The following is a 16028-nucleotide window of genomic DNA, read 5'->3' on the forward strand; positions in this document are numbered from 1 at the left end:
AAAAGTATTGCTTAAAAGGAAGCTGCCATAATTGTATGCACCTGAATCTTTTCAAGACATAAATTACTGGCTACGATCCTAATAAAAGGCAGACTGTCAAGAGGTGTCCCAAATCATTGGGTTAATGTCTTCAGGTCAGCAGGCCTTTTAGAAGGTATAATTAATGCCTCTAGTTAAAGGTATAGCTATAGTTGCAGTGGACACTAATATTGCGTATTAATTTGGACACAGAAAATCTGTGATGCCAAATCACACTTAAAACCTTCAGAACCAGAAGAAAACTGTTGTAATTTGTATTTATACTTGCTAAGGGCTGTGTATGTAAATTCTGATTGGAGTTGGTGGTCTGATTTGTTGCACCTGAGGTTATTATTTTATCCTTTCCTGTGTGATTCCTTTAAGCAAATAGATGCTTGGGAGGTTCATTCTTAATGAACGGCATGTGGGTGACACTGGTGGTGATTGCTCTGCTCGCTGTGCTAAACTGGGTGACATTTATATTACTTTGCAATGTGTTGGCTCCTCACCTGCCACTATATCTGCTAGGGTCTTTTTTGGGTTAGGGTAAGAGACATCTCTTTTCTAGATTCTGTTCTCCTGCTGGGAATGTGGACAGATGCAACAACTCTCTTAAAGATGAAGGACCCCTGTGTAATGTCACAAAGCCTTCCCTATTACAGACTGGTCTACCATGGATGGCCTTACTGGGGTTCACTGGGAAGCAGGACACAGCACTGCCCTGAGTCCCCTCTAACTATACTGTATTTTTTCTTTCCATGTTAAAATCTCTTGAGTTCTGTGAGCAGCAAAACGTCTTTCTGGGAGAATCCTTCTGGTAGGTGTGTGATCTTGCACGCTTTTAGTAAGAGATTCACTCTTTGCAGTATGCTCAATTAAATGTCAGATGTTAAAACCATCAAGCTACTCAAGCATATGATTAAGCCATATGATTTCAACAGAACATATATGTGTAAAAATGAAGTCTTTTCCCTTCTTAGGATTGGGTTTTTTTTGGTGATGCCTTAACTTTCTATCTGGTCACAGATAGGAGCAAAACAATTACAATATTGCCCTATTATAGTAACAAATGGACTGTGAAGGGTTTAAAAGCTCAGGCTTTCCCTCTTCCCCAAACCCACAGCGACGCTTCTTTCTCAACCATGCCAGAAGTGGACTATCACAATACTAAGTTTAAATAGTCCTACATGTATTGGGACTAATGAAGCCAGACTACCAACGGATTTGTGGATCATGGTTGGCTGATTTCTCAATTATATCACACTAGGAATGTAGTTTGACCATACCTCATGCTAGATATCCAAGAGAGAAAGAAAGAAAAAGTAGACAAGGGAGCTGGAGGAGAAAGAGTCTGTGAGTACTCCAACCGAGAGGAGCTTGAAAATATGTCTTTCAGATGTTTGAAAAATTGTGAGTAAAATTTTGACCAAAAAGCAAATCCCCAGGCATGAACAGGATGTTGATTCTGGTTTACGTTTCCCTGTGATTGGAGCTTCCACAGTGTTTTCCCTAGTACAAATTCTGTGATGTTTGAATTGCTGAGCTAATGATGCAGCCTTTCATCTAGTACAAGCAATTAAAGAGCCTTACTTCTCTGTCTCTCTGTGTATTTCCATATGCTATTTTGGAGCTTTGGTACATCTACAGTGTCAACTGAAAGCACTGGTGTTCTCAAAAGTCACTAGGAAAGGACAGAGGTATTTGTTCCGAACCCATAACTTCTGTTTCCTTAGGAAACCCAGCCAAAACAGTGCTGCTTGTTGAGGAAGTAGACATCTATTTTGCTCCTTTTCATAGTTTCTTAAGCATTTTAGCTGAAGAATGTGTTTTTCATTGCAAGTTGACTAATCTTTTTTTTTTTTTTTCCTGAATTTGTACAGTCTATACTAATTTTTACTGGAAATTCACACCTTAACAACTTGATTAACAGCTATGAATCTGACTGATTTTCATGATTCTGCTCTGTTGAAGTTAGACATAGGAGGCCCATTTGTAGCAGATGTAGTTGATCAGCAAACAGAGGAATACATTGTTGTACAAATCAGCCAGACTGAAGATGCTGGATCAAGGAGGAGACGCCAGCAGCAGGTGATGGTCTTTAAATTTTCTTTCACTTTTTCCGAGATGTGTTTTATCACTTATATTTTCATCACTGTTGTGTGGATTAAGTAGTCATGCTTTTCCCTGCTGTGTAGTATGTCAATGTCAGCATTAGAAAACTTATTCTAATAGGAGTAAAATTACATTTTCTTTTGTCTTTATAAGACTTTCTATAGCTTCCTATATTAAAATTTTGTAAAACTTATGCCCCTTGACTGATACTTAGTGTGGAAGTTCTTGTGTTTAAAATTGGCAATGTTTCAAAAGTTGTCTTAGAAGGAAGAAAGGAGCCCAAAGTGCCTTTTTGCACTTGCTGAAATACATTTTCACATTTTGTTGCAAATTATTTTCTCAAACGTATCACATTTATTTGCTTTATTTCTCTTAAGGCTTTCTCATTGTTGATGCTGCTTGTAACAAGTTCCTGCTGCTTTCTCCTAGAGAACTTGGTGAAGGAGGATCTTTTACAGCCTGTCATTGTACATCACTGAAAAATAAAAATAAGCTTCGTCATTTAATAAATAGCGTTGGCATACAAATGACTGGCTCTCATTCTGTATACATGACAGGATGGCTTGCTTCTACCAGTGACAGCACGGCTGAACAATGCCAACAGTATTCCTGCTTACCCCCAGTCTCACAGTCTACAGCAAAAGAGTAGTCCCACTACTTCAGCATGGCGAACGATACCTTAATGGCAATTACTTTCCTAAACCACCCACCCTCGTGATGAGGAGGGCTGCCATAACCCGTGCTGCTGGCAGTGATCCCCAAGCAGCCTTTGCACTGCTGTGAGGCAGCCAGCGCACCGTTGGCTGCAGCAGCCCACCTCTGCTGGCACGCCAGCGGTGGTCCTGACATGACCAAAGGAGTCAAACTAACCTGCCCTGCCTGCATGCTCCTCAGGCATTCCTCTGTGTCAGATGGTCCAAACTGGCTGATTAAACTGGTTTTTTTCTGCACTTTGTAGCATACAGGGTCAGGACAGGCATAGGATTTAGGCTACAATTAACCAAATTGGAAGTTTTTAAAAATTTCCCTTCCTTAAAAAAGAGAGAATATCTGTATCTACATTTAAAGAGTATATTTGGCTAAACTTGCATGAATATGAGTGTGTAGTAATGGGCTAAGTTTCAGAAAGTTTATTTTCTGAAGATTTTTTGTTTCTCTGCTAGAAGAACAGCAAACAGGGATTTAGTTTACTAAAATTCTACCATGTCCTCTTCATAATCTCTGGGGGTATGACGTTGCTCCTGGGCTTTTCATCATCTGTACCTTATGTATGTTAGTTTTCTTCCCAGGCAGTCTTTGGGAGTGAACCATATTGTTGTCTCTGAGCCTAGCTGCCCTAGATGCTCCTTATAGTCAATGCAAAGTGTGATTTGGCATCCCCTCTCTGGAGCACCTCCTGGAGGTGTCTCTCGCTTCATTGATTGAGTGAGGGAATAAGGATGAGTTTGCTCCAACCTGAGCATGTGTAACATACATAATTGGGTAGGATTATTTTGGGCTGGTGTGTGTTATGCCCTGTTCACAAAAAAATTCTCCTAAATGGACAGGAGAGAGAACAAAGAGGAATAAGACCCTAGATCAGAGACATATCACTTTCACTGACTTTTATTAATATTGCCAAATATGACTCTCTTGCAGGTGGTATACAACTGGTCTCTACCCTTAAGTTCAAGAAGAAATCAGCAAATCATCACAACTAGAATCTTTCAGATACCAAACAGGTTGGCTAAGAGACTGAGAAATGATCCATTGGAGTAGTAGTTTACATAGACTTGACTATGAAGGAATACATAATGTTTTAAAAATAACTCTATCACTGCCTGTTTTAGAAGGGCAGGAAAGGATGATTTCTTTTTGCTTTTTAAATGGATTTACAAGGCTGGTTTGTACTTGAGTTACTTTCCAAACAATGCTATTTAGAGGGATAGAGTGAAAATGTTTGAAAAGTTGCTTGTAATTGTGAAGATATAACACATAAACATATATTTATAGGTACTCAATATAAAATTAATGCATAAATAAAACTAATGGTATTTCATTCCAGAAATAAGCAAACCTTCTCTTTCTTTCACCAGAGGCACCATCTTCATAAACATTCAAGCTTTCTTACAGGAGCCTGGAAGTGTTCCTCTCTCCATGAAACATCAATACCTTCATGCAAATATAGAGGCACAAGTAACAATTGCGTCCATCATCTTAGTAGGTGTCTACGTGCTGATAATACTGGAAGTAAGCCAGTTTTGTATTTTGATTTTATCCCCCCCCCCCCTCCCGCCTTGTAAATGGAAAACAAGGAAGGGTTTCATTCTTGGGCTTTAGTATAGTTTAAAAAGTGTCTATGAATCCTTGCTGTACTGTCAGTGTTGCTAATGGCATGAGTAAGATATGTGTGAGGAAATTGTTCTGAATTGTAACTGATTTTGGCAAGTTATATTAACGTTACAGTGATCTTGTGTGTTTTTCTGTTAGGACCTCTTAGTGTTTTAATATTTTAACAGGATGATAGTTTGGCTCTGAGTGAAAATAAGTCTGGGTTATAAAAGGTGTGGAAAATCTGTTTTTAAGTTAATTATTTTTTAAGATAAGGTAAAAGAAAAAAAGCTTTGGTTATTCCCTTCTCTAAGGCATCTCTAACTATGAATTTAGTGTACTTTTAAAAGGTTAAACTGAGCACACTTTTTAATGAGTGATATTTAGAAATTCTTTTACTGTATTATTTAAAGAGGAAATGGAGTCTGAGGTAACATGAAGAAGTCAAGGGACAGGGAACTTTAAACATATATTGTAACATCATTCCAAAGCCTTGAAGTACCAAACCCAATAAGAAGGCATTGCATCAGCACTAAGGATGGAAAACATATCAGAAACAGCACAGGGCTCCAACTGACTTCTTTGAACTGAAAACACTTACTGTCTGATTATCTTGAAATAAAGAACAGATACGGGGGGGGGAACATTTTTTTATTCATGTGGGCATCCACACTGTCAATGAATTCTCCAAGTTGAATTGCACCTAATTTACACTAGTATGAAACAGAAGTGAATCAAATCAAGTCTACAAGGTGCCTCATAGTAAATATTTCCAGCACGGTCCTTTTTCTTCCGCATCCCTTGCGTATTTTAAGCTTTTTCATCCTGTTACCTGTTGAAATGGTAAGATAGTTGCACACCTGATGAAATATCAATAATGGGTGCACACAACATGACAGATGCTTTAGACATTTAGATTATGTTGTTCAGCAATGGTGATTTATTTATGAAGCTAAAAATGCCTCTGTGTACTTTATAAATGAGCAAAGCGATGTAATATTAAGTGCGAAGGGGGATTGGACTAGATTTTACTATAAATATATGTAGGCATGCAGCACATCACCAAAATAATCATAATACTTTTAAGTGCAGCTTTTATTTTAAAAAAAACCCCAACTACGCAACCCTTTAGCAATTGCAAAAACATCAGGTTTTTAATGTATGTAAAGGGTGGTTTTGTGTTTGCATCCTAGAAATCTTGCTTTGGAACAGTTCATGTGTAAAAGGAAATAAAGGCTTGAAACTGAAAAGCAAAGCCAAGGAAAGCATGCATTTTCCTGTTTCTAAGAAAAAGCTTTAAAACAACTCATTAGCTTATTGTTTCTGTGAAAAGATCAAGGAAAAATTTCTGTTGTTGGCAGAAAAATTAGTTCTGCAAATTCAAAGGTAGAAATAGATACTTGTAAGTAATTTTTTTTTTTTAATTTTAAATTGTGGAAAGTCACCTATTGCATCATGATGTTAGCTATTTTCTCCATAACAGCTGTAGGAATGACAAATGTAATTTTTAAGCTATAAATATATAAATATATAAGCTGGAAGTAACTATCATAGAAACAAAACTTGACTGTTCTTTGGTTCCCTCATGGATCTCTTGCAAGAGATGGATGTTAATATTGTTAGAATATGTAATAATGGCTTACCTTATATTCAGTATTTATAACTTCAGTGCCTGAAGTCCTGTTTTATCAACACATTGCACTCTCTATTCCATTAGTAGTTATCGCTGTTAGAGAAATCAATTGGTGTTGCTGCAGGAGCGATCTCTCATGGATTTTCATTTTCAGTGTTACTGCTCCTCATCTTTTATCAGTGTTTATCAGTTTCCTGTGTTTGATTCATTATCGTTGGCATTACTGGTTCAACTTCAGACAGTGTGGACACCCAAACAAGTTTTAGAGCTATATTTTCACGTATTTCTTGTAACAATGAAGAAAGAGGAAGCATTTTATCTCACATGAGCTACCTGAAAGCATGCCTCTTGCTCCTCCTGCACAGCCCTTTTCCCTAAACATGAATCATAGATCTTGTGCCCACAGTCTCTTCAACCCCACTGTCCTCATCTTTTAATCCTTCCTTCCCCTTCTCCCCTTGCCCTTTGCTACCTTAGCCACCAGGGACCATGCAGGAGAACAGGCTGCAAGAACTTCTGCCTCCCGCAGATACAGATAATGGGAAAAGCTGATGAACTAAGAGGGTCCAGTTGGAAAATGAAGTGCATTTACTGTAAACTTCTCCAAACTCGCACCACTGTAAGGACACAGGGTAAATTCTGCTTTGAGGCGGCTGTTTGCCTCTCTGTTGGCATCAAATTTCTAGGAGGTCAGTGTGTGTCAAGTACCAGTCCTTGTGGAGAAGTCTTACTGACTCAGGATGTGGTGTTCTTCAGAAAACACATTAAGCTGTTGAACTTCATTTCTTCAGACATTTATTTTAAGTGTTGTTTCTTTTGAAACTGATACATGCTATGTATTCATAAAATACAAATATATTTCTGGTAAATGAAGGTGCCCGTTTTTCCTCTTTAATTTCTAATCGTTTCTTTTTTTATGCTTACCACAAATATGAATGTTCTCTTACTTCACAATCCTACTCCGTCCCTTGAAATTTTGGTATATTGCTTTTAACTCTCTTTAGATGGACTTCTCTTAGTTACATTTTCTGTTTGAAATCTGTGGGGTTTTTTCTTTTTTTTCCCCATGTAATCATCCTTTCCTTCAATAACTAGGCATTCATTCTCTTGAAATTGATTTTTTTTTTCAAATATCAATCAGTTCCCTCTTTGCATTTCAGTTTTCTGTTCCCTTCCCTTCTCCCAGAGGAGAAAGGAGAAAAAAATTCTGCTTCTTGTGGTATTTTTTAATTAATCTAATCTATACTACTTTATAGACTTGTTGAAAACAATGAAGTATTTCATTTTGTTCTTGGAAGCCTACACTGCACAGGAAATTAAAGCAAGTGTATGTTAAAAAAAAGAAAAAAATTGTGCCAGATTTACCTTCGTTGTTATCAGCTCTACCATCGGACCCTTCAGGTTTAGTGAGGAACATAGGTAAGATGGGCCATAAGTATGTTTTCATGTTGGTCTACAGGGACATCTGGTCTAAAGTGCTGATGTAGAGAGTTCTATGCTGATGTTGCTGTACTAAATTAGTTCACAATGTATTTCAAGATAGGCTCTTTCTAGTTTTGATCCTCAAAATGTATAGCCTCTTTTAATTGAGAACTTGAAAAAAATTCAAACAAAAAAAATCTTAGAAAATGTAATTTTTACACTTTTCTGCTCCAAACACCTTTGTTCTTTCAGCTAAGAGTGTGTTTTTAATTTTGCCTTCTTTGATTTCCATTCTTTTTTGAGCAAAGCCTTTTTCTATGTATATAACTATTTACACCCCATTTACTCAGATTCAATAAGCAGTAGCGTATGGTTGTTTCTGGTGGTACAGCATAGTCAAGGAAAAGTAGTGTGGATAAAATCTCATTTTTTCCTCTTTGTAATACAGCAAGATATCTTTGATTGGTCATCTTTTGCCTGTATTTGTATACACAGAGAACGGGATAATACACTGGTTATGTTGAAAAAAAATCTGTCTGCCTACCTATATCTTAAAATATCTGTTAATGTTATACAGTTTTATTGGTATTTAGGAAAGTTTCTTGAGTCGATAAAACTCTTATTAGTAATTATTAACTGCATATTTGCAGCTATGTTGGAGCTGCATTAATTAGAATTATATAAGGAGGAATGTTAAACATTTATTATTAAAGGACAAAGGTCATTAATTTGAATGAATTATTGTGTGTACTTGTCCAGTATTTTCCTTTAATAATGTATTTGTTTTGTGTTGTGGGTTAAAATGGAGTGTTATTTGTTTATGATACTTAAATGAGCCAGCAGAAACAAATATGAAGGTAATGGCCTTTTAAAAGCTATTTTATAAAACATTTTATTTAGTCAGGAGAAAAAGCAGAATAACATTCATTTTATTAAATTAAAAAAAAAAAAAGAAAAAAAAAAGAGAGATACCAATAGCACATAAATAGCAGAAAATGATACCAGCAAGTATCAGAAACTCTGTGAGAGCCTCCACAGGGCTTGTTTTATCGCAGGAGCTATCATATAGTTTCATAGCCTGTCTTGTAGGTAGCCCTAAGAAAGGTCTTGCCAGGATCTTTCAAATGACATTTTAATGATCTAACATCTTGAATAACATTTGCATGCCTGTATTTCTCCTTAAAACACAAATACTTGAAAGCTCTAGCTTCTTACTAGCATGAAGTATGGGCTTATAATCACAATTTTTAATACTTTAATGGAAATGGAGAGTGTCAGTTTTTCTCCATATTACTTTTTTATTATTAACTAGCTTAAATTATGAATAAACATCCCCTAAGCTTAATTTCTTTAACTCAAAGTAGAGTGATTTTTTAATAGCATCTAACCAGCAGAAATTATGCAGACAGCAAAACTTTTATGTGGTTCAGTCTGACCATTTTTCTAGCGTTGTGGGCTGGTTGAACCAGTGTTTCCTCACAGGAAGCATTTTTACAAATGAAATAAGGTGTTTGTTGTTACTGCTGTCCCTGCTCACAGTTTTTGTGTCCATTTTTTTGCTTATTTCCAGTAATGAGGCTATTTATTTGCACATGGAAAATTATGCTTCAGAGAGGGAATAGGAAAACAGAAGAAATATTCACTGGTATATGAAACATAATACTAAGTGATAGCAATAGGCTAATCTTAAGGGAGAACTTTTCTGATGAGGAAAGTCGCAGAAACTAGTGATCTGCTTACTCAGCATGGTTTCCCACTTCCCATCCATTCTTATATTGATCTGTCTTTAAATATAGCTAGAGAAGAGTGTGGATTAGAATGTTCCCACCTCCACATATATCCTTCCAAAAGATTGGTAGCAAAGGGGCAGAGGAAAATCCATAGCCTTTATTGGAAAAGACAGTGTAAAAGAGAAAATCGTGGCTGCTGCTCTCCCTGGCCTTTGTGGGAGAGAATATATTCCTGCTGCTATTGCTTTCCTTTGTGCTAGGATGGAAAAATGGTGAAGAGGAATTAAAACACTGCTGTAGGAGTTGGCAGAAAATCAGGGGCAGATTATCAGACCAAACCATCTATCCTCTTTGGTGAAGGGTCCGAGCTATACCTCACTGGGCAAGAATAAAAATTTGCTCTCATCTGCCCTCCTGTCTGGGACTGGGAGGGAGCAAAAAAAGTCCAAGATGGGGGCAGAGCGGGAAAGCCAGTGTCCCTGGGTGAGCTGGCCAGGTTCCAGCAGGGCAAGGATGCTCTCCTGCACACTTGTCCTTCCTTGAGAGGCTACTGGTCCTGACGGGGGGAGAGAGAAGGCTGCCTCGATATTGTCTTGATTATCTGCAGTGTTTTACAGTGAGGTAGAAACGGAGCCAAGAGGTAGGGCCTGGAGAGTGAACTTCCCAGCCCGAGGCAGAAATCATAAGTGTTGTGACTCTGGGGGTTGCATGGAACCCGAATCCAGTGTAGTGAAACCTAAACCATAAAATCCAGTAGGAAACCTTAGCTTGAAGAAAAATCTAGCTCCCTCTGGAGCAGACTAGCTGCATCCTTCCTGGGCAGCATGTGGTTGTGGGTTTGGTTTGGGGGGACCATTACCATTCAAAAGTATACTTCCCCCCCGCCCCCAGCTGAAAATGTGCAATATAATGAGGGCAGTCTGGCAGTCCCACAAATAATGCTTTTAGGACACAAACTGAGGGTGTGCATTGGGAATGGTATCAAGGCACGTGGAGCAGATGGACGCAGCAAAGCCTGCTGAGATAGGTGCTGGAGGACTGGATTGAACAAGGGGATCAGATATGGGGCAGATCCATCTGTCCTGTCCCCCGGAGTAAGATATTCACCGAACGGTACTCGAGATGTTCTCCCATAGAGAAGAGCCTGTGACTGAGCTAGCAACTAAGCAGTATGGACTATCAAGGCTTAGGGTCATTCCCTGCCTTTCTCTGATTTAGAAAGAGTGTGTGACCTCTGTGCATTTTGACCTCTCTGCATTTTGAGAGGCTCAAAATGACTTTAAAGCAGCCGTGCAGGACCATTATAAGTTGCTCCTTATGAGCAGTATTGGATCAGTACCCTTGAGGTGCCAGGATTTTTACTGCTTTGGTAGAGCAGAGCCACTGCCACCAATGAGGAGGCTCCAACAGGACAAAGCCAGCACCAGTTAGATAAACTACAGTCATTTTTACCTGCCGTAAATGCAATGAAGGAATTGTAAAGGAAGCAGATTGCTGTAAGAAAAGGACAGGATAAGTTTAAATTCAAACAAAAAAATGGTATAACAGCAAGCAAAATCCTCAGCTGGATCCCAGCTTAATATAACAATGGTTTTTTATTATTAATCCAGTATGAATATTGATTTTACACCAACTATTGCCTGTCTAATTGTTAGATCTATCTTGGTAGAAGTCTGGCTTTCCTCTGAATATGTGTGCTTTAAGGAAAAATATCTTCTTTTGGGTGCTATGGTACTTCTGCAGTATGTAAATTGGCCTTAATTAAGAACTTAATAGGAAAAGATTTCCACTGGATGGTGCTGCTTGCTATTCTAAGGACTCGATAGGATTGTCTGCTTTAAAAGACGCTGTCACCCAGGCTCCACTTTTCACAGAATGCTACTTTTTGAAATAATAGGGGTCATATTTTCAACACTAAGTGTAAAAACTAATTTTCAAATGTCCATTGTCTATTTTCTGTTGCCTTTTAAAACTAATTTTGAACTGTATTTTGTTCAGTTTGTGAAAAACTGTCAAGCACAAACGTGTTGCCCTGCCTTGCATACTATGTATGTTGTGGGTTGGGTTTTTTCCTTTCTGTTTGAGACAGGCAATAGAACATTAAATTAGCTTAATTGAATGCTGCTGTTCAGCTTCTACCCTGCCTACGGCAACCAGAGGGGCAGAGAGCCATGAAGTCTTAAAATTTTAACAAGGTGTTAGAACGCACATACACTTCTAAAGCACACAAACAGGGACGAGAACCACTCAGCTTCTTTTAGGGCCTCGAATGATGTCTTCCTTCAGCAAAAGCAAAGACAAAAGTGAGCGAACAAACATGAGAGAGTGTAGGGGGTAGGCTTGGAGGGAGATGCCAGGGCATGATCTAAAGAGGAAAAAAATCCAGAGAAGAAAACTGGAGTGAGAAAGCGAGGAGATGTCAGGGATGAAAGACTCTCCAGAGGAAGTGCTGTCTAGAGCAGAAAGCTCACTGTAAAGGTAATGCGAGTGCTGCAGTTCGCTGTGCTGTTGTTCCTAGTGCATGGCTGTAATTCTGTATGGTTGTATAATCCTAATATTAAATGAAGGCTGACAAAGATTCACACAGGGAAAGTAAAATAAGTTTCCTCCTCAGTTTTGTGATTTGGTCCATGTAATTTCTTTACCAGAAATTCATAATCTCATTATTCTTGAAGATGCTGAGATAACTGAAGAAATACATTGTGGCATCTTCTTCAGATTCAGAAAATGTTCTGGAATTGCAAACATAGTAAGGGTCTTGCAGTCCCCATGAAAAATGCTTTTAGGACACAAAAGTGAGGGTGTGCATCGGGAATGATATCAAGGCATGTGGAGTGCATGGAGGCAGCAAAGCCTGCTGAGAGAGGTGCTGGAGGACTCGACTGATGCTTGCAAAGGGTCTTGCAAAAGGGTTTTGCAAGACTGGAAGGTTGTTGCCAGGCCAGCCTGTTGATATACAACACCTTTGGTCATGTCAGCCCACAGTAGCGGTCTGGTTTATCATCTTTTAGGTACCAACATCAGTCCTTTACTGGCTCATGACCAGATCTCTTTACTTTAGTCATATAGCAAACTTTTTTTGTAGCTTAAATATTATGGGAGTGAGGTGCCTTGGCACATAAAAATTATCACCATCCTGTCTTTCCACAGGGCTCCACTTTCTATTAATCTGACCTGACTCAAGGCCCTTATTTACAGAACATCAGCTCATTCATCTCTGCGTGCCTCTGTCCAATTTCACATTAAGACAAAACCCCCAAATGCATAGGAAATAAAAAGACTCACTTTTAAATTTGACTCTGAGGGGCTCTCAAACTATCAGATGTTGCTGGATATTCCCCTTCTGATGTTTCCTGGAGGTGTATAAAAATAATTTTCTTACGTCAGAGCCATCCCAACAGGTAGAGGCTGTTAAACATCCACCTGTGGCTGTAATGATATAGATATGGGAGACTCCTCTTTTCTTGTATGAATACAATAGAAATATTTACTAGGTATGATGCTATACCTTTTTATCTCTAGCAATATTCTTAAGTAGGAGGTTATTTCAAAACCAGACTCAGAAGTCAAGCTGTCATTTCAACCCTTAATCACATAGGAATAAACTCTCTTTTGGATCCTCTGGCCAACATCTGTACAAATGCTGTTTCCCTCCTTCCTTCCTGGCTCTACAAACTTTTCTCCAGCTTTACTTTTCCCCAAGTATTCAGGGCATGAAAATATAAGGGTTTCAATAGTCTTGTTCATCTCATACAGTAAGGATATGTTTATTCTTGCATCATTGGAGGGCTACTTTGAACCAGTTAATTCAATGTTCCATATCAGCATGAAGCTTTAGCCCATCCAGTTTTCTCTACAAACAGCAAGCAGTGATATTGCTGAGGAAGAAAGCTCATAGATTGCAAATTGTGCACATTGTTCATTCAAATCCTTTGATAGAGCTATGGAGTAACAAATACCTTTGCAGAATCTAGAATCGGCTTATAGATTTTCTATATAGAAGAGGGGAATGAATGAATCAGATAATTTATTCACAGAAAATAATTTGATCTCCCTAAGTCTCAATCTCTCTCTCTCTTCTATGCATTGTGCTTTACATATGGAAAGAATTGATGTCAGCTGGTGAAACTTAATGTAGTTACTTAATCATAGAATTTCAGGGCTATTGTTCATAGACAAAACTCCTAAGATATCCCTACCTTGTATTTCTTAGCCTGTTCAGTCTACATACCATAGGAATAAAAGTGAACTAACACAGGCGTTAAATTGTCTTGGATAACATATGGTACTACTTTTAATCACCTTCTATTTAAGATAATCATCTTGTGTAGTGCCATCATATATTTTGAAACATTGCGTTGGCTGCCTTCTATGCCTTTCCCTAAGGCAGGGTTGTTTATACCATGACTTTTTCCACTGACATTGTACCAGAACAAGTAATTTGGCACACTGTCATAGTGAAAATGGGTATTATAGCAGAATGTCATAGATGGGTGCTTTCTTACCTTGAGGTTGTGTAGATGTTCTTTAGGAGTTACGCAGTTTGCTATAGAATCTAACATTTCTATTTAAAAACCCCGAGTCTTTTAGGGTTGAGAATTTGTCTGTTAAAAGAGCTTATTGAATGAATACGGAATGTTATTTTCACAGAGTTACAGGGATCAGCCATTTATTGTGTAAATAATAAGAATGCATGTTAATACTAAAATATGCAGCTAACATTTCCAAGTCCACAGACCTCTCCAGTCTGTGCTCTTAACTGATCTTGGGCATATATTTCATGTATATGAATCATCACTGAATTCTTGTAAAAATGAGTAAGGTGTTGGTCCAGTGTTTTTTTTTTTTCCAAGCAAGGCATACTTATATACAGTGATGCGGTTTTGACAATTTTGATTTACAAAAATGAGATTAATAGTAAGATTTTCTAAAAGATTTATTTTAGTGTAAAGTCTTATTTTATGATTCATATGTCTGCCTGTATAGAATACAGATAGATAGTGTCCTATTCTGCAGATGAAGATATAAATAGCTGTTCTTGCTGTCACTGATTTTTGTGATGCTTGTAGTGACTTTGGGATCCTTGATGCACACCATTTTTCAGCAGCTGTACCCTACGTGCTTGCTTTAGTCCATCCCTGAATACTGCATCAGTATAAATCATACTTTCTAAACTATGTCAAGCAGCTCCCTTTTGCTTCATTAAAATCCCTACAGAATTTACTTGCTACTGCTTAACTAAGTAATTCTAAGGCAATTAATTTTCCGTTATCATTCATTTTGCAGTAGCTGTTGAGACACATCCCCTGTAAGGGGTTCCCATGTGCTGGGAAGAGTGCCCCGTGGCTGAAGAAGCTGCAGAACTGCTTCTGCAGAGCTTGTGTAGGGAGCAAATCGAGGGGAGAAGGGTGAGGAGGTAAAGTATTAACTGCCATCACCAGCTGAAGGGGAGGTATGTTGCTATACCTTCACTAACTGGTATTGGTTAGATGGTCTTTTTAATATAGGCGAGCATGAAGAAAATCAAGTAAATATGTCTGGCTCCACTGACCTTCCTTTTCTGCTGCTCTGATCTTATCTATACCTGACTATATCCTGTATGTCTAGTCTATTGGTTTATATTCTGTCCAAATTGAGCAATTTGCCAGAAATAAAGAAAATTTTCATGAATCGAGAATTTGATGCCATTCAGCTTTGAGGTGGATCTACTGCAGGGCAGAGTTTGAAGTATTGCAAGGCTTTATTTGACCCTTGTTTTCTAACATAAACCCACATTTTCAGTTATGTTGCTTGACAGAGTTAGGAAAAATTACTTTAGTTAGCTAAATTACCATTGTTTTTATGCAAATTTCAGTTTTGTTTTCAGCTTCTGATCCCAGTTTTAGGCTTTGGAGTTAATTTTCCAAACCATAAGTGGATCAAATACGTGTAACATGAAAGACTAAAGTTTCATCTGCATTCTGCTAAAACAGCTGGAATAGCTGAAGGCAAAGGAGACCACCAAAATTTATAAATTATAAAAAAAAATGTGACAGCAAATGGTAAGATAATCTCCATCAAGGGATCTGACTGAGGAACATGTTTCCAGAGGCAGTCAGGCTAACGCTGTCTTGATTATCTTTAGGAAAAACAAACTCTTTGTCTTTGAAAGCAACCTCTTCCACTGCTGAGGATATCTTCTTTTAACCCAATAAACCCTTATTAAAACATAAAAAGGAATAGATATAAAACATAAAGTCAGAAAAAAAAGCTATGCTAGAACAAATTTTACTCCCCTTCTCCCCCTCCTTGTCCCCTGAGAATAAAGAATTGAACTAGAGACTTTATAAAAGTCTAAGAGGGATTTGGTTGTTGATTTTATAGGGAAGGACTCAGCTACTCTGGAGGTAGGTGGAAAAGGCATAAAACCCATGGGTATATGCTTGGGAATAACCTCCTCCTGTTGAAATGCAGCAATGCTGCCACTCTATCAAATGAAAATTAATTTCTCAGTAAAATAAGTAGTTTAATGCAACAGGTTTCACTGGAGAAAAAATGGCTAAGAAATGAATTGAGGCTGCATTTGCAGCTTTACATTAAAGTCACTGACAGTCATCTTTCAACTGCCATTTATCACTTATAAAGAAGGACTTGTGGAAATAAAATGCTTGGTATGATGTATCATTTATCAAGTATCTTCAGAAGCACATTTTGGAAATATGCATGCCCTGGATTTCAGCTGGGAAATGTATGCTCTGAAATAGCACACAGGTCACCATTCAATTGGCTTCTAAATAATTTCCTTTTACCTCCTGGAGCACTGT

The 16028-nt window shown here is 38.0% G+C and overlaps 1 protein-coding gene across 4 annotated transcripts in view; it reads left to right on the plus strand.

Moving 5' to 3' along the window:
- The window catches only part of OCA2 (OCA2 melanosomal transmembrane protein), a 293670-nt gene that overhangs the window by 61980 nt on the left and 215662 nt on the right, over positions 1 to 16028 (plus strand). For all 4 annotated transcript variants that reach the window (XM_052774012.1, XM_052774014.1, XM_052774013.1 and 1 more), the window contains 3 exons: positions 1949 to 2106; positions 3769 to 3851; positions 4206 to 4359. In XM_052774012.1, the coding sequence (XP_052629972.1) occupies positions 1949 to 2106; positions 3769 to 3851; positions 4206 to 4359 (395 nt within the window). The remainder of the gene's footprint in view (positions 1 to 1948; positions 2107 to 3768; positions 3852 to 4205; positions 4360 to 16028) is intronic.

Source organism: Harpia harpyja, chromosome 22 (assembly GCF_026419915.1).
Source record: "Harpia harpyja isolate bHarHar1 chromosome 22, bHarHar1 primary haplotype, whole genome shotgun sequence".
NCBI classification, from domain to species: Eukaryota; Metazoa; Chordata; class Aves; order Accipitriformes; family Accipitridae; genus Harpia; species Harpia harpyja.